Genomic DNA, 27,470 nt, shown 5'->3' on the forward strand with positions numbered 1-27,470 from the left:
CGTATCACTGTCATCAGACACATTGGGCTACCCTGCCCAACTCCATGATTATCACTAATTGCGTTTTAAATCAAGTATGTAAAGTATATTTCCTGCTTCCACCTACTTATTAATGGCAGTTTCTCAACATGCACTCTGGACCAACCTACAGATCATTTAGGGGATTTTTCTGAACCACATTTCTTGTACACTCCCATCCCAAAGCTCAGGACAGTAAAAAATCTACATGCCAGACACCAGACGACTAATGCTTCATCTTCACTGTTTTATTTACTCCTCACAACAAAGGGCATTATTCAGAAGAGATTTACTATCTCTATTTTATAAATGAACTTGAGATTAAGTCAAGGGTCTAAGCTTACAAAGGTAACAGGTGGCACAGCTCGAAGAGTCAAACTTGGCTGAGATGGCTCCAAAGCCCCTACTCCTTACCACATAGCAAAGCTTCCCTCAGGGTGGAAATCACTAATAGGCCCCTTCCTGGCCCCAGGTAGAAGTCAAGTTTCCCTTAAGAACAGTTCTAAAATATTTGAAAGGTAAACTGTTAACTCAAATAGAGAGTCAACCGAGCAAAAAGTGAATGCAGTGGGAAGCTCATAATTCTACAGGCTATCTATCTTGAGGGAAGTGTCTTTCTCTTGTACTCCCACTTTGGATAAATTTCCAAAAAACATTTCCATCATGTTGGCTTTTGGGCACACACTTTATTGCACTTTATTTTTCATACATCCATTTCCCAGAGACATATTTATTCATCTTTTTAACCCTCATAATCCTCAGGGCCTACCACATGGTAGGCATCAAGAAATATTTGATCTTTAAGGCATGGCCATTCATGCATCCATAATCCTTCTCATATTATGAAGAAGGTTGATATTCAGGCCTCACAGGTATATGCCGAGGAATATAATTCCCAATAAGCTCTTTTTTTAAAGGTGAGGAACAGCTCATGTTGATTTTCAAAATCCAGGTGACAATCAGATGAGTGTGTCAGGTGGCTTGGTCATAAGTGCGTTGCTTTTGTTTTCATTTTTATTGAGTATGAAATGATCTTTAAAAGACAAATACCAAACTATATTCACCTGCATACCACTCAGTTTTTTCCCTTCATTTTTTTGTCTTTATGAAAGCAAAGGATTTGTTTTTACCAGTTATAAGAGCCCTGATCCACTGAACAATTTTTGATCCTACAAAGTCTTTTTTTACTTCAGTTGTCATGTATAAAAGCTGTGTGTCGAGACTGAAGATCACCCACTATCTTCTCTTCTATATCTATGCCTTTTTCTACTTCTTCCTCTGACAGCAATATCTTGGTTTCTGAGTCTTTTGTTAAAATAACCACAGAGGACCGTCGTGACTCAAGGCTATTGGCCACCACCACTTGATGTCGATAAACTTCCAAAGCATTCCGTGCACGATCAATTACGATGGAAGGGTCAGTCTCCAACTTAAAAGAAATTATAAATGCTTTAGGAGCCCAGTCTTTAACCAAAGGAGAAAGCATTTTTGGCACCATCTTCATTGTTATCTGTATTGGAAAAAGAAAAGCTTAATAAGCAAAGAAAGGTCATTCTCTACCAGGTCAGTCTCATGGGAAACCAAGGAAGTAGGGACTCAGATTTTTGGCTATGTCAATTTGAGTGGGATTTCTCATTGTCAAACTTTTCAGAGCATTTTAAATGCTTAGTTTAAGAGCCTTGGCTCAGGGTTCATGAGGATTCCTAATTCCAAGGCTTCATACAAATTCTGAGACAAACCATGTCTTATGAGTTAACCTTGCCCTACCACCCTCATCATCATTAACAGAGCTCTGAAAAACAGCATTATATTTTCTTAAACATTCCCCTTATTTTAAACCACTCAAATAAACAAATCTATTCACGCAAATCTGTAGCGCAAACGTAACTTTGCCAGAAGTTTAATTAACGTTCGGTTTTTAAAACTCTTAGCCTAAAATATTCCTTGCACCAGTAGCATGGCTATTTGATTCTGTTTAAAAACTGTCACTCATCACACATCTTAGCACTGAAGAAACTGAACTGATTTTCTTTATTTTCACTTAATCAAAACTCCTACTATACCATTCTTGATCCCTTCTAAGAATGCTGAGTTGGTTTGTGTACTTCCAAGAAAGAACTAAAAAACAGAGGATAAACTAAAGCTCCCAGAATTTTAAGTGTGAAATTACTATGATAATTATCAGGATTTCAGAAAATTAGCAAGTGTGATAGGGATTATATTCCCATTCCCCACTTAACTTTTCTGCTTAGCATTTTTCACTACCTAACATAGTATGCATTTGACTTATTTACGGTCTCTGAAGAGTGCAAACAACACAAGGGCACAGTATGTTTCTTTGCACTGCTTTATCTCCAGGTCTTACTACAGTACTTCGCATATTTATTGAAAAAATGAACAAATGAAGTATCCTACAAAGTCAGCAAGTATCCCACAGGTAGTTTCTCCTATTTAAATTCTGCTTGAATCATAAATGATCAACAATTCTCTCAGGTTGGGCGCCTGGGTGGGTCAGTTGTTCTAAGCAACTGCCTTCGGCTCAGGTTATGATCCTGGAGTCCCGGGATCCAGTCCCGCATCGGGCTCCCTGCTCAGCAGGGAGTCTGCTTCTCCCTCTGACTCTCCCCCATCTCATGTTCTCTATCATTATCTCTCTCAATAAATAAATAAAAATCTTAAAAAAAAATTCTCTCAGGTTCCAGGATACCAGATCACCTCAACATCTCAACCACTAGCCACCCCATACCCTTTCCTTAAACTACAGCAATCATAGTCATCTAACCTACACCCACTACTCTCTCAAATTCACCTTTCATACTGATGCCGGAATGGTCTTTTCAAACAAAAACTTTATCTCATTCTCCTACTTGTTTGCCTTAGCTCCACAGGATAAATTCCAAGCTCCTTAAGAAGGAATACAAAATCTTCTATTATATAAGCTCTCTTCGGTCTGCCCGCCCACCTTTCGCCCCACCCTCCCTGCTCTCCAACCTTACCAAACAACTTCAGTTCACATCACACTGCTCATTTCCAAACTCCAATTTGTACTCTATCTGGAATGACCTTCCCTACTTTGTCTGCTATACTCTCTGTTCATCTTTTAAAACCCAATTTATGTCATCTCCTCCAGGAAGCCTTCCTTGACTTCCCCAAGATTCACTCACCCCATGCTCTGACTTCGCTTTGTACGTACCTCTACTAGAGCATTTATCACTCTGTATTGTAATTATGTCTGTGTCCAGCTCCCTCACTAGACTGTGAGGTTCTTGAGGGAGGGCGGTGTCTTATTCATCTCTGTATCCCTAGTGCCTATCACATACGGAATGCAGAAAGGCCATCTCCAGATCAAGAGGGAATTAACCCAAGATTGATTATAGGGGATCAGATCTCTGGAAGAGAAGCGCCCATCACCTGCAGTGGGCCCCTAGATGACTGGATCTTGTGTTCAGGCATTTCTGAGACAGGAACATAGAAATCTGACACGGCCGCAGCCAGGTAAAACATCGCAGAAGAGCCTGCAGAGAGAAGCACAGGGTGTAATAAATCGGAGTGGGATATGGGATCAGCTCCTTTCAACTCAGGCTCCCGGGCTGTTAGACTGCGGGTAATGAAAAGGTGAGGGGGGAAAGTGTCTGGGGAGAAAGGCTCTGCCTGCAGGAAACCCTGAACTCCTAAGCACACGCACCCAGCGGATTGAGCGCCTGGGCCGCAGCCTGCAGCAGATGCAAATAGTCCGCCAAAGTGGTGAACTCCACGGACAGGAAGGTGCCGGCAGCCGCAGCCTCCTGGTAGCTCCGCAGAGCCGCCGCGAAGCCCGGAAGTGCATTCTCCTCGGCCTCCAGGCTCAGCAAACCCGAAGGGGCTGCGCCGCAGGGCCGCAGCGCCGACAGCCAGGTCTGGGGCGGGAAGCGGTGGGCAAAGGGGAAGGCGGAACGAGCGCGGTACAGAAACAGGACCCCGTAACCCGCGGCCAGAAAGGCCTCGGCCGAGGTAGCCCCGCGCCGCCCGCTGCTGAAGTTGTCCAGGAAGCGCACTGGCCGGGCTTCCAGGGGAACTTTGGTACCGCCGGACGTGATCAACACCACCCGCCGGCCCTGCGCGCCCAGCCTGGCGGCGAAGCGAGCCATAACCTCGGCGTAGCGCGCAGCATCCGCAGGTTTGGGAAACTCGGCGACCAGATCCACTTCCGCCATCAGTCCCCGGGCGCGCCCGCACTCGCGCACGCTCCACTGCCGCCGGCACCGCGCCCCTGCCGCGATCCCGGTACCCGCGCAGCCGCACTAGTGAGGGGGCGACTTTTCCCCTTCACGCCGCACGCCGGCGCCGCCTTTCTCCTCGTGTGGAGTTGCGTGCCGTTTCTACCCCACAGCCTCGCAGAGGTGACCCTGAGCTGGCTAGATTTGTCGGCTGGGTAGGCATCTGGAAGGGCCACTTCCCCTCATGTTCGTTTCCTACTCGAGTAAAGAACTGGCCGTTTTTGCCTCTCACCGGCCACCGTATCGGCCTTACTGGACTTAGATTCCACTGGAGTCAGACTGCCCGGCCGTTTAACCTTCGGGACCAACGAGGAGGAGTTTTGTGGTGGTGTTTTTTTTAACCCCACAAATACAGTCTAGATGTCAGTGGAGGCACGCCCCTCCCCCTGCGCTTGAAATCCTGGGAACGAGGCTGCCCGATGGCAGTCACGTGACGCCGGCGTCCAGCGTGTCCTCGCCGGGCAACCGTCCTGGAGACCGACACTGCTGGCTGCAACATGGACATCATATACCCGCTGGCGGTGCCCAAGGGGCGCCGGCTCTGCTGCGAGGTGTGCGAGGCCCCGGCCGAGCGAGTGTGCACGGCCTGCACGGTCACTTATTACTGGTAGGCCCTGAAATGTGGCATGTGGGTGCTTGCGTACGCCGTAGCACCGGCTCCGTCAGGGAACACTCAAGGACAGGTCCCTGAGACTTCCGTGTCTGCCTCTTCTCCCACTCCCTCGTTCGTCACCAGAGGTTTTGTTGCCTGCCTACTGTGCGCTCTGCATTGTTCTAGCAGCCGAAGTTACTGGGGGATACTTGGTGGACTGTGTCCCTTAAAGAAGCTAACATAACTAGTGCGGCAGGTAGATAAGTGAACAAACAAGCAAAAAGAAAACAAGATAATTTCAGAGTCATTAATGCCATAAAGACAAAGGAAATGTGATGAGAGGTTGGACAGATGCCCTCCTAAGGGTAGATACTGATTTGAAGGTAAAGTAGGAGCAGTCTGCAGTGGAAATGCTGGGGAAAGAGTAAGTCTCTGAGAGAGGAAAGACTGTGGTGTGCTTGAGGAATAGAAAGAAGTGCACAGCCAAAGTGGTGAGAGTGTGGGGAGGGTAGTAGAAAATGAGGTGAGTTTTCATTTATTCAACGTAACATCCCCTGACCTTTGCTTCCCATTAGAGCCTATGTTGGACCTGAGATAAAACAGCTAAGTTGCTAATGTCCAGAAACCTAGTCCAGAGCAGACTAACTTGTTTTTGAAAAGTCATAATAATAGACCCTGCATGACAAGTACTGTCACTTAGGGTGTGCTATTTCCTGGGACCTCTAAGGGTGGAAGCATGGTGACTGGGGCAATATCTGGAAAGGTTTCTCTGAATAAATAATGTTTGCAGTGACTCTTGAAAGGTCAGTAGGAAACTGCTAGGTGAATGAACAAGGAAGACAGAAGGACAGGGTACTCCAGGCATCCGGGTCTACTTGGGTAAAGGGTGAAAGAACAGTTTGTTCAGAGCTGAGTAGAGAAGGTAGTAATGGACGAAGCAGTCACTGATTTTCAAACTGCAGACTAAACCCATTAGCAGGTCATGAATAAATCAACAAATATTTTAGGGAAAAAAGAATAAAATAGTATCAAAGTAATCCTACTTGAATTGTTTCTTGAAACTTTCTACTGTTTTATGTGGATATGTGTGTTTGTGATGATAAAATATATTTACTAAAAAGAAAGTTTAAAAACCATTGCGCTAGGTAGTAGGAGGAGTTTTAAACCAAGAAGATAGAGGTTAGGACCAAATGGTGACATGAGATCAAGAAGTTTGGAATTTATACTCTGGGAGGTCATGGATGGTTTTGACCAGGTCTCACTTGTGTTAAGGAAAGATGACAGGTAGCAGTGTGACATAACTGATTGAGAATTTGTTGCAATGGTCCCAGTCGAGAGTGAATATACCTCCTCAGACTGAATTAGGTGTCCCTCCTCAGTGCTCTCACAACACTCTGTATATTCCCTATCCTAAAACTTATGACACAGATTGAAATCAGTTGTTTAATAGTCTGTATTCCTCACTAGGTCTGTATATCTCATGAAGGGAGGGATGGCATGTGTTTTCATTGCTGTTTCTTCATTGCATTTAGACTACAATTCAGAATTTGTAGCAGAAACTACAAAGCCCTGGTCAGGTCTCTACCTTCATTTCCCACCACACTCACCCCCTCTTTTCCTTGAAGTAATTACAGAGGTTTTCTTTCAGTTCTGATTTGCTAAGTCCTTTCCTCGCCTAGGCTGTCGCCACTGCTGGGAACCTCCGTTTCAACCACAGATCTTCCTAAGGCCCTCTCATCCTTCAGTTCTCAGAAATGTTATTTCTTCAGAGAGGTCTTTCTGAAAATACTCCTCTCTTATTTTTCTGTCTCACCTTTTTCTTCGTTTTTCCTGTACTTTTGTATTGTATTTTGTGTTTACTTAATATCTGTGTCTTTCACTGAACCTACTGGTCGCATATACCACACATTCAGTGATCATTTGTTGCATAAGTGAACTTCTGAATGGATAGTAAACCAGGTGGGTGGCGGATTGGGTTGGGGACACAGAGTTTGAGGGCCTTCAGGTCACTTGGGAGAGATGGCTAGTGAACAACTTCAAGTAAAGGCCTGGCACTCAGGGAAGAGATTAGAGTCCTTTGGCTGATATGAGCATCTACCTCTTTCCCTCTTGCCTTCATCCCTGCAGCCAGCAGTAATGCCTTCATCATCTCAACTCACTTTGTAGTCACTCTCTACTCTTCAGTTGACTCTTATTTCCCTTCTTCGTTTCAGTTGTCGGTAAGTGTGTTATGTCAGTTTTCTTATGTTCCATTAATGCTGGATGTTATGTTGAATATGGATAGAAGGACGGTCATACATATTCCGTCTTGTGATCTGTGTCCAACCCATCTGTATATACCCTACAGTCTATTGCATAGTGTCTTGAAATAGTTGAAACTAAATATTTGATGAATGCATGAATAAATTATTTCCTGTGCCCTTATCCATCATTATTTCCTTTCTTCTCTTTCACTGCCTTTAATTCTCTTTAAGGCCTTCTCCTCTCCTTCCAGCCCACCTGCCTCTTTTCTCCAGATTTCTGTGTGCTTGTGTCCTGGCAATTTCAAGATTTTTCCATAAAATAAAACTGAAGTAATTGTTCTTTATCTCAGAAATGGGGGCTTTAATACTCCTCCCTCACAGGGTTTTTGTGGTTGAATGTAAAGCATGTAGCATCATGCCTAAGACCAAGTTGGCACTCAATAAATATTCTTTCTCCTTGTTCCAATTTAAGGAGCAGGAAGGCCAGTCAACTCGAATTTCTGACAGTTTTTTTTTTTCTTTTTCTGCAGAAGAGTTTTTTCCCAATTGTAAATATAACTCAGGCTCACTGTAGAAAACTTGAAAATATAAAAAATAAAGAAGAGAAATAATCCATAATCTCACAACCCAGAGATTAATAACCTGACATTTTGATCAATTTCCTTATATTCTTTTCCTATACATACATCTGTTTTATACACTCTGTGTAGTCTTGCACATATTGTTCTGTATTGGATTGTGAGAATGTTCCTAGGGAATTGAATATTTGTAAGAAAAGACAGTTTTATTAAAGTACACACTGAAACATTACAGATAGTAAAAGAGGCTTCAGTACTATAGGTGAGCAAATCATAGCATATAGATAAGAGTAATTTGAAATAAGTTTTCCTTTTATTAAACATATGGGGCACAAATTAAAATGCTTTCACTGGCCAGGAAGAGAGAATAGCAGTGAAGTGGTATTCAATAGTAGGAGACAGTAGGATCTGTGGTAAACTGCAGAATGGATGTCCTGCCTAATGACATCTAAATTCAGTTTTAAAAACAGGATAATGGCCAAACAAAGCACATCTGGCTCACAGGCTACTTGATTGTGAGCCCTAATTGAAAATATAATTTTCAACTCCTTTATGCATGATCCTGTGTTGGGTGTTAGGGGTGAGACAGGCGAATAAGGAAAGAGCTCATGAATATATAAATGAAGCTCATTTTATGTGGAAAAGCAAGATATGTCAAATGCTCTCAGTGGAACAAAAGTCTAGGTAGTTAAGTAAATTAATATTTCCATTGCTCACACAATTACTCAAGAAGCCCCTATTTAATAAATACCCTATGGAATTCAACTATTTCTATATCCTGGCTGTTAAGTGCTTTTATTGATTTGTTTACAATAATTCCCTATAAAAATTTTTAATGCTTTTATCAGTTCTGTGATAGCAGTTGCAGTTTGTAAAGAAAATACTTTATTGCATTTCTGTTGTCCTAGAAGAAGGAAGGAGAGTGCTTGAACAAAGCTATATATTGTCTATGACTGCTTTTCTGCTACAACAAAAGAGTTGAATTTTTGCAACAAAGACCATGTAGTTCTCAAAGCCTAAAATATTTACTATAAGGCCCTTTACAGAAAAACTGCTGACCCTGTGCTAGGTTATTGTTACCAGTTTTAGAATATGTATAATTGGAATCAAACAGTGAACTTAGTCACATTTGAGTAAAAATATACAATAGGCGATAGAAATGTAAAAATTCATGATTTATGTATCCAACAACAGAGTCTCAAAATGCATGAAGTAATAACTGTCAGATTGAAGGGAGAAATAAATAATAGTTGGACACTTCAATTTTCTACTGTCAGTGATGAAGAGGAGATTAGCAAGGCGATACAAGGCTTGAACAACACTATAAACCAGCTAAACCCAACAGACATCTATAGATAACACCGCCACCAACAGCAGAATATACATTCTTCTTGAGCGCATATAGAACATTCTCCAGGATAGACCATGTGTTAGACCGTAAAGCAAGTCTCAATAAATTTATAAGGATTGAAATTATACAAAGTATGTTCTGTAACCGCAGTGGAATGACATTAAGCAATAACAGAAGGAAACTTGAGGAATTTATGAATGTATGGAAATAATAGTCTTAAACAACCAGTGGGTCAAAGAAGAAATCACAAGGGAAATTAGAAAATGCTTTGAGATGAAATGAGAACAAAAACACAAATATTAAAACTTACAGAATGCAGTGAAAGCAGTACTCAGAGGGAAATTTCTAGCTGTAAATATATACATTATAAAAGAAGGAAGATCTCAAATCAATGACCTAGCCTTCCACTTTAAGAAACTAGCAAAAGAAAAGCAAACTCAATCCAAAGCTAGTGGAAGGAGGAAAATATTAAAGATTAGAGCAGAAATAAATGAAATAGAGAATAGAAAAGCAATAGAGAATCAACAAGACCAAAAGCTGGTTTTTTAAAAAGATTAACAAAATTGACAAACCTTTAGCTAGATTGACCAAGAACAGAACACCCAAATTACTAGTCAGAAATGAAAGTGGGGACATTGCTAGCAACTCTGCAGAAAAAAGAGATTATAAGAGAATACTATGTACAATTGTACACCAACAATTCAGAAAACCTAAATGAAATATATTCCTAATAAGACACAAACTACAAAACTGACTCCAGAGAAAAAGAATATCTGAGTAGATCTATAACTAAAGAGATTTAGATAGCAATCAAAAATTTCCCACAGAGAAAAGCCCAGGACCAAATGACTTCACTGGTGAATTCTATCAAATACTTTTTTTTAACATTTTATTTATTTACTTGACAGACAGCGAGAGACGGAACACAAGCAGGGGGAGTGGGAGAAGGAGAAGCAGGCTTCCCGCCGAGCAGGGAGCCTGATGCAGGGCTCGATCCCCGGACCCTGGGACCACAACCCGAGCCGAAGGCAGATGCTCAACTGACTGAGCCACCCAGGCACCCCTCTATCAAATACTTTAAAAAGAATTAATACCAATTCTTCAAAAACTCTTCCAAAAAAAATAGAAGAGGAAGAAAAAGTCCCCAACTCATTTTATAAGGCCAGTGTTATTGTAATACCAAACCAGACAAAAATATCACAAGAAAACTACAGATCACTCTCCCTCTTGAATATGGATGCAAAAAATCCTCAACAAAATACTAGTAAACCAAATCCAGCAGCATATAAAAAGGATTATACATCATGACCAAGTGGCATTTCTCCCAGGAATTCAACATTGTCTCAACATACTAATATCAATTTAAGACGTCACCTTAAGAGAAGACAAAAACCGCGTGATAATCTCAATAGATACAGAAAAAGCATTTGATGAAATCCAATACCTTTTGTGATAAAAACAGCAAATTAGGGATAGAAAGGAACTTTCATAACCTATAGAGAAACACAAAGCTAACATCATATTTAGTGATCAAAGACTGAAGGCTTTCCCTCACTAAGAGCAGGAATGAGACAAGAATGTTGCTTTCATCACTTCTATTCAACATTTTTCTAAAAATTCTAGTTGGGGCAATTAGGACAATGAAATAAAAGACATCTAGCTTGGAAAAGGAGTAAATACATCTATTTGGTGATGACATGATCTAGAGAGAAATCCCTAAAGAACCTACAAAAAAGCTTTGTAGTAAAATTTGAAATTGAACAGTATCAGTCCACAACAAACTATTAGAGCTAATAAATGAATTCAGCAAGGTTACAGAATACAAGATCAATGTGCAAAAATCAGTTGTATTTATACATGCTAGCAATGAACAATCTGAAAATGAAGTTAGGAAAGCCATTCCATTTACAGTAGCATCAAAAAAATAAATTTAACCAAAGAAGGGCAAGACTTACACACTGAAAACTAAAAAACATTTATGAAAGAAATTAAAGACCTACATAAATGGAAAGATACTCCATATTCATAGTTTAGAAGACTTAATATTATTAAGATAATTACACTTCAAATTGATCTATTGATTCAATGCAATCCCTATCAAAATTCTGTCATTTTTATACAAATGGACACACTGATCCTAAGATTTAAATGAAAATGCAAAGTACCCAGAATAGCTAAAAAGTCTCTTAAAAGAACAAAGCTGGAGGACTGATACTGTTCAGTTTCAAATTTTACTACAAAGCTACAGTAATGAAGACAGTGTGGTAGTGGCATAAGGATAGACATATAGATGAATGGACTAGAATTGAGAGTCCAGAAAGTATGTACATTTATGGTCAATTGGTTTTCAGCAAGGTTGCCAAGACCATTCAACTGGTGAAAGAATGGTCCTTTCTAGATGATGCTGGGATAACTGTAGAGCCACATGCAAAAGAATGAATTTGGATCCCTACCTTACACCATAGACAAAAAGAGCTAAATATAAGAGCTAAAAACATAAAACTTTCAGAAGGAAACATAGTTGGAAATCTGTGTGATTTGGGGTTAGGCAACAGTTTAGATATGACACCAAAAGCACAAGTATCCAAAGAAAAAATAGATTAGTTGGACTCCACCAAAATTTAAAACTTCTGTGCATCAGAGAACACTATCAAGAAAGTGAAAAGACAACCCACAGAATGGGAGAAAATATTTACGAATCATATATCAGATAAGGATTTTATATCTAGAGTATGTAAACGACTCTTAAAACTCAACAATAAGAAAAGACCCAGTTTAAAAAATGGACAGAAGATTTGAATAAACAATTCTGCAAAGAAGATATACAAATGGAAAATAAGCACATGAAATGATGCTGGACGTTATTAGTTGTTAAGGAAATGCAAAATAAAACCACAATGAGATACCACTTCACACACACTAACATGGCTGTAGTAAAAAAAAAATAGAATAAGTGTTGGCAAAGATGTAGAAAAAGTGAACCGCTCCTGTATTGCTGCTGGGCTGTAAAATGGTACAGCCTCTGTGGAAAACAGTTTGGCAGTCCTCAAAAAGTTAAACATAGAGTTACTATATGACCCAACAATTCCATTCTTAGGTATATACTTAAGAGAATTGAAAACATGTGTTCACACAAAAATTTATACACAAATGTTCATAGCGGCATTATTCATAATAGCCAAAAAGTAGAAACAACCCACATGTTCACTGATGAATGGATAAACATTAAAAGTGATACAGCTATACAGTGGAATATTTATTCATTCGTACAAACGATTATAATATTGATAAATGCGATGAAATGGGATGAACTTTGAAAACATTATGCTAAGTGTAAGAAACCAGACACAAAAAGTCATATGTTGTCTGTTTCCATTTATATGTAATGTCTTCATCAGGCAAATACACAGAGGAAGTAGATTCATGGTTTCTGGGCACCAATGGGAGGAGAAAAGAATGAGAGAACCAACTAGAGCAAATGGAGTTTCTTTTTTGAGTGATGAAATTGTTCTGGAGTTAGATAGGGTGATGGTTTTATGACCTTGTGAATATATTAAAAACCACTGGATTTATACTTTAAAATGGTGAATTTTCTATTGTATGTGAGTTATATATCAATTTAAAAGTGTAAAAAAATAATTGGAGAAACGGTCAGAAGCAGGTAATAGATTTGGGAATCAGTCATAGAGGCAATTATTTAAGGAATGGGAGTGGATTCTCTGTAGGACTGTGGTCCTGTCCAATTAAGTGTTCAAAAATACTAAATCTGTATGTAAAACTCAGAAAAGCTTTCTACCAAACTGTCACAGTGCTTCCCTCTGGAGAGCTAAAAATCAGCTGGCTCTGGAGTATAGGCTTAGAGTAACTACTTAAGCTCTCCACTTCTATGCTTCCTTATCTTTGAAATAATAGTTTTTGTTTTGTTCTCAAAAAGTTAGTTACTAGCAAAAGCACCTGCTACACCACTGGGACTGGGGACTGTCCCTAGTGTGTTCGTGTGAGTGTGCCCCCTGGAACACAGAAGACAATGTCAGTGGTGCTCTCCAGAGCCACGCAACACAGTCTCCTAGAGCCTCAGCAAATGGAAATTCCTTTCCCTTCCCCAAGAAAAAGACCTTCACAAACATCAGCTTTGATGTTCAGATATTCTGAAAATGGCCTTAGAACAATGTTATTAATGAAGCAGAAGAGCAGATCAGCCACAGCATCACCACGTGACTTCGTGACTTCGGACTGTGACCTGTGCCTGAAGAAACAACAGCCTCCCACCCCCGCTAGTTGGTACACCACCACATAACCACATGGAGGAAAAGAGATTTGTGTCAAGAATGGCTCTGTGGGGCGCCTGGGTGGCTCAGTTGTTATGCGGCTGCCTTCGGCTCAGGTCATGATCCCAGGGTCCTGGGGTCGAGCCCCACATCAGGCTCCCTGCTCGGCGGGAAGCCTGCTTCTCCCTCTCCCACTCCCCCTGCTTGTGTTCCCGCTCTCGCTGTGTCTCTCTCTGTCAAATAAATAAATAAAATCTTTAAAAAAAAGAAAAAGAAAAGAAAAGAAATGGCTTTGGGTTCCCTGCCTGATATGTGTTGGGCTTCCTTTTCTAGTTTTTAGGGTGAGGCCAGTAAGTGGGGCCACTAGAATCTTCGGCCAGGCCAAAGGGAAAGATAATGAGGTCCATGTTTTCATTGTCAGTGGTGTGGTTCATCAAAGAGCAGACTGGAGCAGCATCCATGAGAAGATATGTCAGCTGCTGATTCCTCTGCGCACTTCCATGCCCTTCTACAATTCAGAGGAGGAGCGGCGGCACCAGCTGCAGCAGCTGCAGCAGCGGCAGGTGGGTCCTGTGGGGGGGGCGGGTACAGGCTTAGCTCACGGGCACCGCGAAACCACCCAGGACAAAGTCAGACTGGAACCTCTTTGAGGACAGAGACTTTGTTTTATGACTTTATGTCCTCAGTCAGTTGTTCTCCACATAGTTGCTGAATATGCACTGTGTTAGGTTCCCAGGGCTAACAAAATACCGCACACTGGGTGGCTTAAACGACAGAAATGGTTTTTCTCACAATTCTGGAACCTCGAAGTCCAAGATCAAGAGTAGGTGTCAGCAGGTGTGGTTTCCTGGGGGCACGTGCATCCCTGATGTTTTCCAAATTTCTTCCTGTTATAAAAACACTAGTAAAATTGGATCAGGGGCCACCCTAATGGCCTCATTTTATCTTCATCACCTCTGTAAGGCTCTGTCTCCAAATGCAGTCACATTCTCTAGGTACTAGGGCTTAGGGCTTCAACATATGAGTTGCAGGGGGAACAAAATTCAGCCATAGCATCTGTATATGCCCAGTATGTTGATAAGAGCATTGGTACATAGTAGGAGGTCAAAAAAATGGTGTATGAATACACTGGTGAATTCATAAAGGATATTTAAAAACTTCTATTATGGCATTGATAGCATCTCAATTATTCTTAAAAAGTTAGGGTTTTATAAGCCATAAATCTCAGAACACCAGATTCATCAATTTAAATGTTGTGGCACTTTCAGGAGGGCTTTGAAACTGCAGAATTTAAGTTATTTCTGATACTCACTAAGCAGGATAACTCCAGAAGGAAAGATAAGATATTTCTCTCAAAATTATAACTCAAATAGAAAGAAAGTTTTAGAATGTCCGGAGACATGATGGGTGCTAAACTACAATTTTATTATAAACACAAGAATAATATTTATTTAATAACTTTATACAGAGCACTCCTTTATGCTGATAATGAACCAAGGTGAAAAGACACTTATTCTTGGACCTCGAGGAACTCACAATCCAGGTTTCCCTTTTTATATCACCTATTTTGGGTCTCATGTCCACCTTCATACAAGCAGGTTAACTAGGTGCCCTCAACCAGTTCATTAGATAGTGGCCTTACCCAGGTGTACCTATATCCACCATTGCCTTTTACCTTTAGACTCTCTCAGATGGTCTAGTTTTTTCTTCCATAGAAGCATTTGATTGAATTCTGCTACACCGTAGCCCAGAAATACCTCTTTGAAGGAAAACATGAAGCTGCTGTTCCAGCAGCTTTGCACTCGCTTCGCTTCCGCATGAATGTGCACGGCCTGAGTTCAGTAGAGCTTGTGCCTGCTTACCTGCTGTTGGCCGAGGCGAGCCTTGGTAAGTGAATTGACTCGAGACCACCCCCCTCCTCCTGCCCAGGGCCCTTAAGAAGTACTAAATTGGGTTCAATCAGTGGCCAAAGGGTATAGCCTTGGCGGTGGCACCAAGATACCTTTTATAAAAGAGCAGTGTTGCTGTAAAGTTTGGCACAAGGTGGGGAAGCAGATGTCATCAACTTTTGGCTACTTCTGACAGAAATCCACTCTAGCTGGCCTAAGCAAAAGGAGGACATTTATTCGGACACTGGAGTGTCCCAGGGGAATTGAGCCTTCATGAAGTCCTAGAATCAGAATGTTGTAACAAATTTTCTCTCTTGGGCCTTGTGTCTTGTCTCTGCTTCAATCTCTGCATCTGCTTTATTTACCATCTCTGCAGACCAGATTTTTCTGCCCTATGCCTACCACAAAGACAGCTACCCCAAAATATCAGATGTAGCTGAATTTCCATGGAATTTACATGTCCTCCAGGTTTAAGGAGGAGAGTAGAAACAATTAGCATCTGATTTCCAGTGTTAAATTCCTAGAAGAGAGAGTTGTGTTGACTCAGCTTGAGTGTGGTATTTACCTTTATCTACCTCTGTGTCAGGGTCACATGGCTCAAACAGGAGTATAGGAACCCGCCCCTGTGGATGGGAGAGGGAAGAAGAATCGTATCTCTCATACCGTGGATGAGAGTGGGGAACACAGACTCGGCAGAGCTCCACCCCACGTGGTCGTTGCTACAAGAAGAGAATTAGCATCTTGGAGGGGAATTAACATTTTTGAGCATCTGCAGTGTTTTAGTTACTGTCCAACCACTTTATCCATCTTGATAGCCACTGTTTTTCTTTTTAAGCAAACTTTTAAAAAGCAAAACTGTTGGAAATACAGTACAAAGAACCTCTTTTCCCCTGAGCTACTTGAGAGTAAGTTGCTTGCCTGATGCATTTCCTAGACGTTCTTCATATCCACCATACAACCGTCGTCTACTATCATCTAGTTCACGTTTCTCCAGTCATCCCAATTACACCTCGACAGCAGAAGGATACAGTCCAAAATCACACTTTTCATTTTGTTGCCATGTGTTTTTAGTCTCCTTCATCCTGGAATAGTTTCTCAATCTTTCCTTGACTTGTATGACTCTGACAAGGAAATACAGCTCAGGTTCTGTGTGTTTCTGATGCTGACTAGCTGTGAGATTTTGGGATTTTTCCTGACTCTTAATTTGGGCTCAGTTCATGATCTCAGGGTCATGAGATTGAGCCCTGTATCAGGCTCTGCAGTCAGCAGGGAATCTGATTGAAATTCATCCCCACTCCATCTCCCTCTGCCCCTCCCCCATCTTGTGCATGAGCTCTCTCTAAAATTAAATAAAATATTTTTAAAAACCCAAAATACTACTACTAATAATTATATATCCATTGATGAGATTACTTAATTTAAGTTTCTCTTTCCCACTAGACTATAAGTTCAGGAAGAACTGGAACTGTCCCTATTCTTATTCATCAGAGTGTCTTCATACCCAGAACAGCACTTAGCCCAGAGGAGGTACTCAAAAATTCCTCTCAGAGAACCTGACATCTGGTGGGCACTGTGAAAGCATTTGGTGACTCTGAGTCCCCTTCACAGGATTGTTTTGAGGATTAAATGAGTTTGTGTGTAATGAACATGAGAGTGCTTTGCAAGCTGGAATTTCTGTCTAAATGGAAGTTCTCATTATACCTCCCCCTGTCATTGAAACCTTGCCAGCCTTTTTGAAAGTCTAAATAAATTACATTCCTTGTGCACATGTCTCTTTCTCATCTAAGAGATTCCGCCAGACTGGAGTGGAAAGAATAACAGGTATTTAGCCTTTTCTTTTTTCTTTTCTTTTCTTTTTGGTAAAACTTTGGAATTTTAATTAACTAGAGATGATATTTTCAGTGACACTTCAAAGAGCCACCTTACTCATCTTCCCCCACTCTAGTCAGCACTTTGGAATCAGGGAACCTGGGTTTAAATTCCAACTCTTTTTTTTTTTTTAATTATTTACTTACTTTAGAGAGAGAGCACGAGTGCACGTGTGCACACACAAGTGGGGGAAGGGGCAGAGGGAGAGAATCTTCAAGTAGACTTCCTGCTGAGTGCAGAGCCCAACAGAGGGCTCTATCTCACAGCCCTGAGATCATGACCTGAGCTGAAATCAAGAGTCGGATGCTTCGCCAACTGAGCCACCCAGGGACCCCTCCAACTCTTTCTTTACTGGTTGAGTGATGCTAGATATCAAGCTTCTTAGGGCTCTTACACATACTCTTCCTTCTGCCTGGGATGCTTTTTTCTCCCTTATATATAGCTAGTTTCTTTTCAATCATCAGGTATCTGCTTAAATATCACCTTCTCAGAGAGGGTTCTCTAATCCAATCAAGGCAGGTTTCTTCCTGCTTTTTTGGAAGACTGTGTTCTGTTTCTTTCCTTCATAGCACTTTATTTTTCTTTGTTTATTGTGTATCTAGTTCCCTTTATTATATGCCCCTTGTGGTCAGAGATCATGTCTGTTTTATTCACTAGTATGCGCTGAGCATCTAGCAAAGTGATACTCTAAATTAAATGAATGTGTGGTTGAACGAATGAATGAAGTTTCCTCCTCTGTACATTCCTCCTCAGATATTTATTTCACAGGGTTGTTGGCAGAGTTAGATCACAGATGCAAATGGCCTAGCATACTGTGCATACAGCAAATAGCAGGCCTTCAGTAAATGTGAATTCCTTTTTCTTCCCCTCGGTGCCTCCCAGCCTCACAGATGATTATCTGTGACTGCTTTGTTCTATGCACCTTTACTTTCGTCATCAAACCTTCCAAAATCTTCCCTCTTGATGTCTCTCAGATCAGCTGCTAGCCCAGAGTAGGCCTTTTGTCTCACCCTGCAGACAAGAGCCCTTACTCCTTAACTGGCTATCCTTTCTCTTTCTCTTCCATACGCTAGTGACAGGACCCTTTAGGATAGTCTAACTTCCTTCAACAACTTTGTGTATCTGGTACCTCCACTCCATCCCTACACCAGTCGAGGCAAGCACTATGTAGAAGAAGGCATGCCTAAACTTACCCACTCACCGGCCAGTCTCAGTTCAACCTGCTGGGAGCAGCGCATTCCTCCTTCCTCACTATACCCGCTCTCTGGATTTGGGGGCTCAAGTTTTTTTTTCTCCCAAGTATCTTTTGGGATGCTTCTTTAGTTGCTAGTTCAGCTTGGCCTTGGGGCCTTCCTTCTTTGGCATTGCCTTCTTGAAGGGAAACTACACGATAAAGATGAAAAGTTTCCAGTATATGTCAGTGCCCTCTGCCGGTTTTCTCCCCATCTAAATAACCTTTGCTAAGAGTCATTTGCTCCGTCTAAAGCTCTTATTTTGTAGAGAAAATCCAGATGGAAGATGTGACTTGCCATGTTTGCATGAGCCAGGATCCCGGGCCTCCGCCTCTTCTAACCTAGTGTTTTCCCATTTTAGTTTGAACTTCGGTCAAGAGAAGTTCCGTGTTTCCTCCCTTCGGTTGCTTCTTCAGCTCTCATCCTTTAATTCAGTAACCTGTGATTGCAGCTAGAATAAGTAATGCCTGCATCTGAGCGAGGCCTGGGCAGAAGGACAAGCAGAACAGATTGACTTATGAGGGGCTTGTGTCCTCGCCCCCTGACCTTTCCTGGCACCCTTTCTGCTGCAGCACCCATCACAGGAAATGCCTCACACCCAGAGAGTACCTCCTGCTCTGCAGAAGGCTGGCAGAGTAGCTTTCTATCCAGGTCTGAGAGCCTCCCTGGGAGGCAAACAGGGAAGCAGGAAGCTTTTATGCATCTTTACAAACAAACAAAGTTTTAAGCGTCAGCAGTATCTGAATATTAGAAATAAGGTGGTTTTTACTTCGTAACCACGTGTTGTCCATTCTGGCTCCTAAATGTCTCTTAGGTATCTGCTCCATCTTCACTCACTGCCTTAGTTCAGGCTCTATCAGTCCTTGCCTGAACTATTTCAAAAAGTCCTCTAGTGAGTCTTTGACTCTACTTCCTCCCCTCTCACCCCTCCCCACCCTGGCTCCTGGGGATTCTTCTAAATCGAAATCCCAACTCTCTCTCCCTTTCTGGAAATCCTCCAGTTTTTATCCACGTGCATCCAGGTCCCTGGCGCAACTTACTAAGTCCTCCAGCCCTCCATGACCTGTCCCCTGACTACCTCTTTAGCCTCATTTCCTGCCACTTGATCCCTTACACTTTGGGCTCCAGCATCACAGACCCACATATGGTTCTCCAAACACAGCCCACTATTTCATATCTCCATGGTTCTGCATCTGTGTTACCTCTGCCCAGGTGCCCGCCCTCCCTTATCTGTCAGGAAAACTTCTATTCATCCTCAAAACTCAGCTCAGTTTTTCCTATCTTAGTTCAGCTGCTATAACGAATACCACAGACTGGATGACTTAAACAATAAACAGTTATTTCTCACAGTTCTGGAGGCTGGAAGTCTAAGATCAAGGTATCAGCAGATTTGGTGAGGGCCCACTTCCGGGCTTGGAGACAGGCACTTTCTCATTTATCCTCCTATGGCAGAGAGAGGGGTCACCCCTCTTGTATCTCTTCTTTTATGACACTAATCCCATTCATAGGGTTCCACTCTCATGACCAAATTATGCCCCACCTCCAAATACCATCACTTTGGGGATTAGGGCTTCAACTATGTGTTTTGGGGGGATACAACATTCAGTTCATAGCACTGACCTCGCCTCGCCCCATTCCATTGTCCCTCTCCACCCCATCCATAGAATTAAACACCTCCTACTCTCTGCCACTTCCAAATCTTATGATGTTACTATTGCTGCACTTATATACTGTGTTATAAATATATTGACACCCATGCATTCCCTGAACCCAGCTGTAAATTTTTCAAGGGCAATGGCTTTGATTCATCTTGGAATCCTCATCTCTCAACACAAGGCCTGGTATATAAAAGATATTAAGTATACATATACATATATTTTTAACTGAGATAGAGTTCACATACATAAACTTCACTCTTTTAAGTACAATTCAGTGATTTTAGTATATTCACAAGATAGTGCAACCATCACTACATCTAACTGCAGAACATTTTAGTCATCCCAGAATGGACCCCCATACCCATATTAGTAGTCACACTCCATTCTCCCTCCCCACAGTCCCTGGCCATCATTTTTCTGTCTCTACGGATTTGCCTATTCTGAACATTTCATATCAGTGGAATCATATAATATGTGACATTTTATGTCTGGCTTCTTTCACTTAGTGAAATGTCTTCAAGGTTTATCCATGTTGTAGCATATGTCAGTACTTTATTCCTTTCTGTGACTGGATAATATTCCACTCATGGATATGGACAGACCACATTTTGTGTATCTACTCATCGGTTGATGAGCATTTAGGTTTCTATTTTTTTGGCTATTATGGTGAGGCTGCTATGAATGTTTATGTGCAAGTTCTTGTATGTCAATAAATGTTTGAGTCAATGAAAAAATGAGTGAATGGGTGCTGACTCACATTTCATCATGTGTCCTCTGGCCAGAATATGAATTATAACCTTCTTTACTTCTTTTGGGCAGGTCTAGGACAGATTGTCCAAGCTGAGGAATATCTATCCCAAGCCCAGTGGACAGTCCTCAAATCGACTGAATGTCCTTATGCCACCCACTCTTTACTGCATCGGAACCTGGGACTTCTCTATATAGCTAAGGAAAACTATGAGGAAGCCCGTTATCATCTGGCCAATGACGTAAACCAGTTAAATTATAACACTTGAATATTTCTGAAAACAGCTATGCTTAGTTTTTTTTGTTCTTTTTTTTTTTAAGATTTTATTTGAGAGAGAGCATGAGTGGGGTGAGGGGCAGAGGGAGAAGCAGACTCCCTACTGAGGAGGAAGCCCGATGCGGGGCTCAATCCCAGGACTTTGGGATCATGACGTGAGCCAAAGGCAGACACTTAACTGACTGAGCCACCCAGGCGCCCTTGTTTGTTCTTTTTTAACTGAGCATTTCTCTAAAACTTTCTGGTGACAACTGACTGGTGAGATATTAGCAAGAACACAGTTCTAACAACCTGAGTTCAAGCCTTTCCACTTCCTGACTGTGCATCCTTGGCCAGGTCACGTCACTTCTCCAAGCCCGATTTCTCTGAGGATAATAAAGGTAGAACAGCATAGTGGTTAAGAGAAGGGCTTTACTTCTACTCTTGGACATAGTGGACATTATTTCACCTCTTTCATCAAGTGTAAGACAGAAATCATCAAATAGTGTATGTCTCATTGGGTCATTGAAGAGATTAATAATAGGACACTGTATATGCAGCAATTTGCTATCATTTTTACATATAACATCAATGCTTCTACTTCAGAGTGTGTTATTAAGTTTAAATGAACTGTTCACATAGGAACGTCCTTTATAAACTATAAAACTGCGTACAAATGTTAGATAAGATGATGATGAGAGTGATGGTGGAGCCATTCTTCCAAGTTTAATGAGGTTTCTATAAGGATGTCTGTAGTGGACAATATGTCCAGAGAGAAAAGTTCTTGAGCCTGAAATCTGGATGAGGTTAAGGTCAAGCTGCAGTCTCAGCACCGGTTGTTTCTCTCTTCAGCCTCTCCACTGGGCAACCCTCCCTCTGGTTGCCTCCACTTCACAATGTTCATAAACCCACTGCAAACATTCTTGTGCTGGTTAGTCTCCATATCCCCTCACCCTAAATCCATTCTCTGCTCTACTGTGCCCTGGGAGGCTGACCTCTACGGACTACACAACCCAGAATCCATTGCTTTCCAGCTTCTCTTGGATTTAGAGAGCGAGAGGCGTGGCAGGGAAGTGGATGCTGGGAAGAGATAAGAGGTTGGGTATCTACTCTCTCCGCTGCCTTTCTGCTCCATCCCAGTTCTGGCAGGGGCAGTGTTCCTCCAGGGCCACAGCTCCTGGCAGGTGGCCTCCTCCCATAGTTCTCGCTCGGGGGCGGGGGCAGGGGGGCGGCCCTGGTGACCCTGCTTTCCCCCTTTCTTTTCAGGAGTCAGGACAGTAATAGTTTCTTGCTGTTGAGAGTCCCTGGTGTTTCACTAGCTCTTGTTGTTTCCTTAACCTCTGTATGTCTCTTTAAATAATCCTTTCATTAAACTATCTTCAGGAAGTACTTTGAGGGTGCCATCTATTTCCACCTAGGAGACTGACTAATACACTTCATTTGTGTTTTCTCTCTGTACTCTCACTTTCAACAAATTAAGCAGAGGCACAGGTTCTGTCTTGAGCTGGGCCACACAGTTAAGAAATAGATCAGACTCAGATTCTTCAGCCTACCTGTCAAAAAAAAACCCCAAAAAACAAAAAAAAACACAACCATATCTTTATGGATACATATCATAAAATTCATACACTTTAAGTGTACAATTGAATGATTTGGAGTAAACTTACAGAGTTGTGCTACCATCAGCACAATCCAGTTTTAGAACATTCCCATCACCCCCAGAAGCCCCTCACATCCATTTGCAGTTCATTTCTCCTTCCGGCCCCCGGCCCAGGCAGCCACTTCCTGTCTCTGTAGATTTGCCTTCTCAGGACATTTAATATAAACAGAATGATATGTGGTCTTTTCATCTGACTTCTCTCACTTAGCATAATTACTTTGAGACTCATCCATGTTGTCATATCAATACTTCATTCCTTCTATTGCTGAGTAGTATCCATCATCTGGAAATACACAATTTGTGTAGCCATTTATCACTTGATGAACACTGGGGATGTCTCTGCTGTTTGGCTGTTATGTTAATGCTGCTCTGAACATTTGTGTTCAAGTCTTTTTTTTTTTTAATGTTTTATTTATTTATTCATGAGAGTCAGAGAGAGGCAGAGGGAGAAGCAGGCTCCCTGCCTAGCAGGGAGCCCGATGCAGGACTCGATCCCAGGACCCTGGGATCATGACCTGAGCTGAAGGCAGCTGCTTAAACATCTGAGCCACCCAGGTGCCCCTGTGTTCAAGTCTCTGTGTGGACGCATGCCTTCATTTCTCTTGGGTGTAGTCTAAGAATGGAACTGTTCGGTCATATGGTAACTCACTGTTTAACTTTTTGAGAACTGCCAACCTGCTTTTCACAGAGGCTGCATCACTTTCTATTCCCACCAGCATTGTGTAAGGGGCCTTTTCCTCCCCATCCTCGCCAACACTTGTTTTCTGCCTCTTTGATTAGAGCCCTCCTAGTGCGTGTGAAGTGGTATCTCATTGTGATTTTATTTTGCATTTCTTTAATGACTAATAATGTTGAGCATCACTTCATGTGTTATTAGCCATTGGTATATCTTTCTGGAGACATGTTTATTCAGATCCTTTGCCCATTTTTTTTTATTTTAATTGGGCTATTGTAAAAGTTCATTACAAATTCTGGGTGTACAAGTTCTTTATCAGATGTATAATTTACAAGGAGAACTAAAGCACCCCATTCTTCTTTCTGCTATAGATTTATTTTGCCAGTTGTGCATTTGGAACAGAGAATATCAGGACCTCAGGGGGCTACTTCCACCTGGCTAATATCTTCCATGGCCTTAAAAAGTTGGACCTGGCAGACACGTTGTACACCAAGGTGAGCTGGGGAATATGGGAGTTGAGCTTTGGTATTTTGGCCTTCTAAGTTACAACTGGTGTCGCCAGACTATTCATGAGAAACTTGAGGCACAGAGAGATGAAATGACTTGCCCAAGATCACACGGTCTGATACATGATATATTTTACTTTCCTTTCTTCCTGTTTCTCCACTAGCAAAATAGATTAGGCTCAGGTCTGGCCTGCTGCTCAGATTGCGTCTGCTTTCCCAACAGGTCTCTGAGATCTGGAGTAAATACTTGAGCGATCGCTACCAAGTGCTCTCACAGGCTCGCATCCAGCAGATAGACTTACTGGGCAAGCGATTTGAGACCGACACTGGCTTGGGTAAGTGGCAGCTCTCCCTGGAAAGCAGAACAGTGACTTCAACCCTCCTAATCCCCCACGAGGAAGAGCCACTGTCCCTGTCATGGAACACATCAGGGCCATCTTCTGTATTTTGCTGATGAGGACACTGAGATGGGGAAATCAAAGAGATTCCACCAGTGCTGGGAAGAATTCAGAGCCCTGGCACCACAAACAGCCTTTCCGGGGGCTCATAAGGGACAGATCTGGAGAGACAAAGACCTACCAGAGCCCCCCGTGATCTCTGCAGAGCCTCCATTTCTGATGTGTTATCCCTCCAAGGCACATAAACCAGGGTAAACTCTCTGAAGAAGTCACACTGCTCATTTATTCTGGTGCCTTCTCCTCTTCCTTTACTGGACAGTGAGCTTCTCAGTGGCAGAGCTGAGTGTCATCCATGTCTCTGTCCCCAGACTCAGCAAAGGGTGAGTGCTGAGTGGCGCTGCACAGCATCATGCCCTCTAAGATATAATAAAAAGGGACAGAGGACCTAGTTGCTGCCCAAAGACACATACAGTGTGGTTGATGGGACAGAACCTAGATGAAATAAAAGGAAGTTCCTACAAGTACACATTATATTATGAGTGCCAGAAGGAAGAGGTGAGGACAGTTGGATGGTGTTGAAGAGGGAAGGCTTCTTGGAGGAGAGGTCTTGAGCTAAGATTTTAAAAAATGAATAACTTTATTGAGTTTTCTTTCATTGTAAAAGTGGTTTATGTTAAAGCAGAAAACTTGGAAATCATAGAAATCCAAAGGCAGCCAACCTTAGCATTATGGTGTATGTCCTTTCTGTCTTCTTCTCTAAGCATAGTACGTAGAGAGTGCTTAGAGCACCTGCCCCAGATAACTCATAATAAGACAATAAAGGGTCACCAGAGTAGGACCCAAAGCTGCTGGGAGGAAGAGTAGACAGACTCACTTGTGGGAAGCAGAAAGTCCAAGGTGCTCAAGCACCCTTGGATTTGGGAGAGGATTGAGCTGCTGGCTGCCAGAAATCCCGGGGGCTCTTGCTCTCCAGCTGAAGCTGAGTGGGACCCAAGGAGTCCCACTATGACAGCTTCCTGCATTGGAGGCCTAAGAAATCAAGAGTTCAGGACTCTGAAAGAGAGAAACCGTAGCTACCTTGAGACCTGTGGGGGTCTGCCTGGAACTGCCAGGCTTCCTGCTGCTGTGCTTTGTGCCGCAGGCCGGTACCCTGACAGCTCAGTGCTCAACCTTGAGGGGAGACTCTGCAGCTCCTAGGGCCTGCTTCTTCGTTCCAACTTCCTTCCTTTCCATTGCAGATGAAGCCCAGGAAGCAGAAGCCATTCAGATCCTGACTTCAATCTGGAACATTCGAGAATCTACATCTAACACAGCCCCCCAAAAAACTATCTTTGTTCTGAAAACCCTGTTCATGCTTTACTACCTGATGATGAATTCTTCAAAGGCAAGTTTCCCCAGAAGAGCACCTTGTCTAAAATGGAGGTAGAAATTCCTCTAGTTGAATTTGGCTGCGTTTTGCCCAGTTACACTGGCTTTTGCCCTCTGAGTAAGGCCTCACTTCAAAACAGTCTGGATGCTCGAGATGTTTCTCATTTGTGGAGTCCAACCTGCATCATGGAAACTGCATTGTCTTCTTCCCTAGGGACATGCCCATCACTAGCCTAAATACTTCACATGAACTCTCCTGTGTAATTGTCAGGCCAACTTCATGAAGTAGGTATTGTATTATTCCCACTTTACAGATAAGGAAACTGAGGCACAGAGAGGGTCCATTGTTTGCCCAATTCCTTTTGGAGGAGAGGAAGTCACAATAAACAAGGAAACAATGCGTAATATAATTTCAGATAGTGAATAGTGCTGCAAAGAAAAAGAAGAGCAGGCAAGGAGAGAGAGAGGGAGGGAGGCCTGACGGAGGAGGCCTTTCTGTGTGAGTGTCATGGGAAATTTAGGATTTCCTGGGATGCCTGGGCGCTTCAGTTGATTAAGCGTCTACCTTCGGCTCAGGTCATGATCCTGGGGTCCTGGGATCGAGTCCCTCATCGGGCTCCCTGCTCCTCGGGAGGCCTACTGCTCCCCCTGCTTCTGCGCTCTTTCTCTCTCTCTCTGTCAAATAAGTGAATAAAATCTGTAAATAAATATTTATTGGAAGGGAGGGAGTGAGGAAGGGAGGGAGAAGGAGGGAGGGAAAGAAGATCCAGACCAGAGGCTGTCCCAGGATGTCCTGTGAGACCTCTGTCCAAGTGAAAACTCTGGACCACATGGCCCCCAGGATGACCTCTCTGTCTCCCAGGGTTGGTTCAGAGGGTCCTGATGAAGATCCTATAAAGATCTCACTCTGCTAAGAAGGTGTATTAATTTTTACTTACTTTATCAAGCCAGGTGGGTTTTTCTGGTCCCCCATGCCCCACCCAGCACACGTGTGGCTAGCTGTAAGGACCCCGTGGGTGTTTCCAAATTTCCAACAAGAGCTCAGTGGCTGGTGTGAGAAGCAGAGAGGTCCTTTCCCATGTTTCTGGGTTGAGCAGAGATGGGGCTTCCCCACGTAAAGCTTTCCTATGACAATTTCTTTTTATAACTGCAATTCTATTCCAGGCACAAGAATATGCCATGAGAGCCTTCAATCTAGCCAAAGAACAGCATCTCAGTGTCCATGAACAAAACACCATTGAAGAGTTACTAAGTCTTATCTCAGCTGAAGAAGCTCACCCCATTACTTAGTGACCCATGAACTTGGCATCAGGGGGCTGTTCAAGGGGCTGCTGAATGTCTAATATATTCCAGCTTGCACAACTGCTTTGAGGAACTACGACTTGCTGAAGTTCCGCCCCTTTTCCCCTGGGCCTGCACATGTAGCCGTGTTTTTATTCTTGCACAGAATATGTGAGGAAATGTAGAGCTTTAGGCATAGACATCAGTAAAACATCTTTATCATGACCTTTGCACTTGGCTTCCTGTGACTTTGTATGACTTTGAGTAATGTGCTGTCAGCTCATTAATACGGTACTTGTAATTAAACCACAAATAGTTTATCATGTTTACCAGAAGCCACCCAGTGACACATGTTTTGTAGGCCTTTGCCAAAGAAGGGTGTGGGGGATACAGTTATACTGGAGCAAAGTTTTCCCATTCTACTGGAATTAAGTTAGCATTAATCTGAGGTAGATTGTGATTTAAATGTCCATTATAGTTCTTAGAGCAATCACTAAGAAAATTACTCTGAAAAATAGTTACAAAGCAACAAAGAAATTAAAATGTTACACTAGAGGGGCGCCTGGGGGGCTCAGTTAGTTAAGCGTCATGATCCCAGGGGTCATGATCCCAGGGTCCTGGGAT

General features: G+C 42.5%; 2 protein-coding genes across 2 annotated transcripts; one reads left to right on the forward strand and one right to left on the reverse strand.

Annotated features, from left to right (window-relative positions):
- Positions 1–684: 684 nt before the first annotated feature.
- PPCS (phosphopantothenoylcysteine synthetase) lies at positions 685–4,605 on the reverse strand. The gene is made up of 3 exons (XM_028123315.2): positions 3,704–4,605; positions 3,430–3,533; positions 685–1,528 (listed from the first exon to the last, which is right to left on the reverse strand). Exons 1-3 carry the CDS (start codon positions 4,209–4,211, stop codon positions 1,208–1,210), a joined length of 933 nt encoding a protein of 310 aa, XP_027979116.1. The 5' UTR covers positions 4,212–4,605; the 3' UTR covers positions 685–1,207.
- On the forward strand, positions 3,766–27,041 carry ZMYND12 (zinc finger MYND-type containing 12). Its single transcript, XM_028123308.2, has 8 exons — positions 3,766–4,881; positions 13,728–13,869; positions 15,022–15,193; positions 20,774–20,943; positions 23,665–23,787; positions 24,023–24,134; positions 25,436–25,581; positions 26,730–27,041. Exons 1-8 carry the CDS (start codon positions 4,772–4,774, stop codon positions 26,853–26,855), a joined length of 1,101 nt encoding a protein of 366 aa, XP_027979109.1. The 5' UTR covers positions 3,766–4,771; the 3' UTR covers positions 26,856–27,041.
- The last annotated feature ends 429 nt before the right edge of the window (positions 27,042–27,470 follow it).

Source organism: Eumetopias jubatus, unplaced genomic scaffold (genome assembly GCF_037043125.1).
Source record: "Eumetopias jubatus isolate StellerSeaLion01/CBP00866 unplaced genomic scaffold, mEumJub1_p1.0 scaffold_4, whole genome shotgun sequence".
NCBI lineage: Eukaryota > Metazoa > Chordata > Mammalia > Carnivora > Otariidae > Eumetopias > Eumetopias jubatus.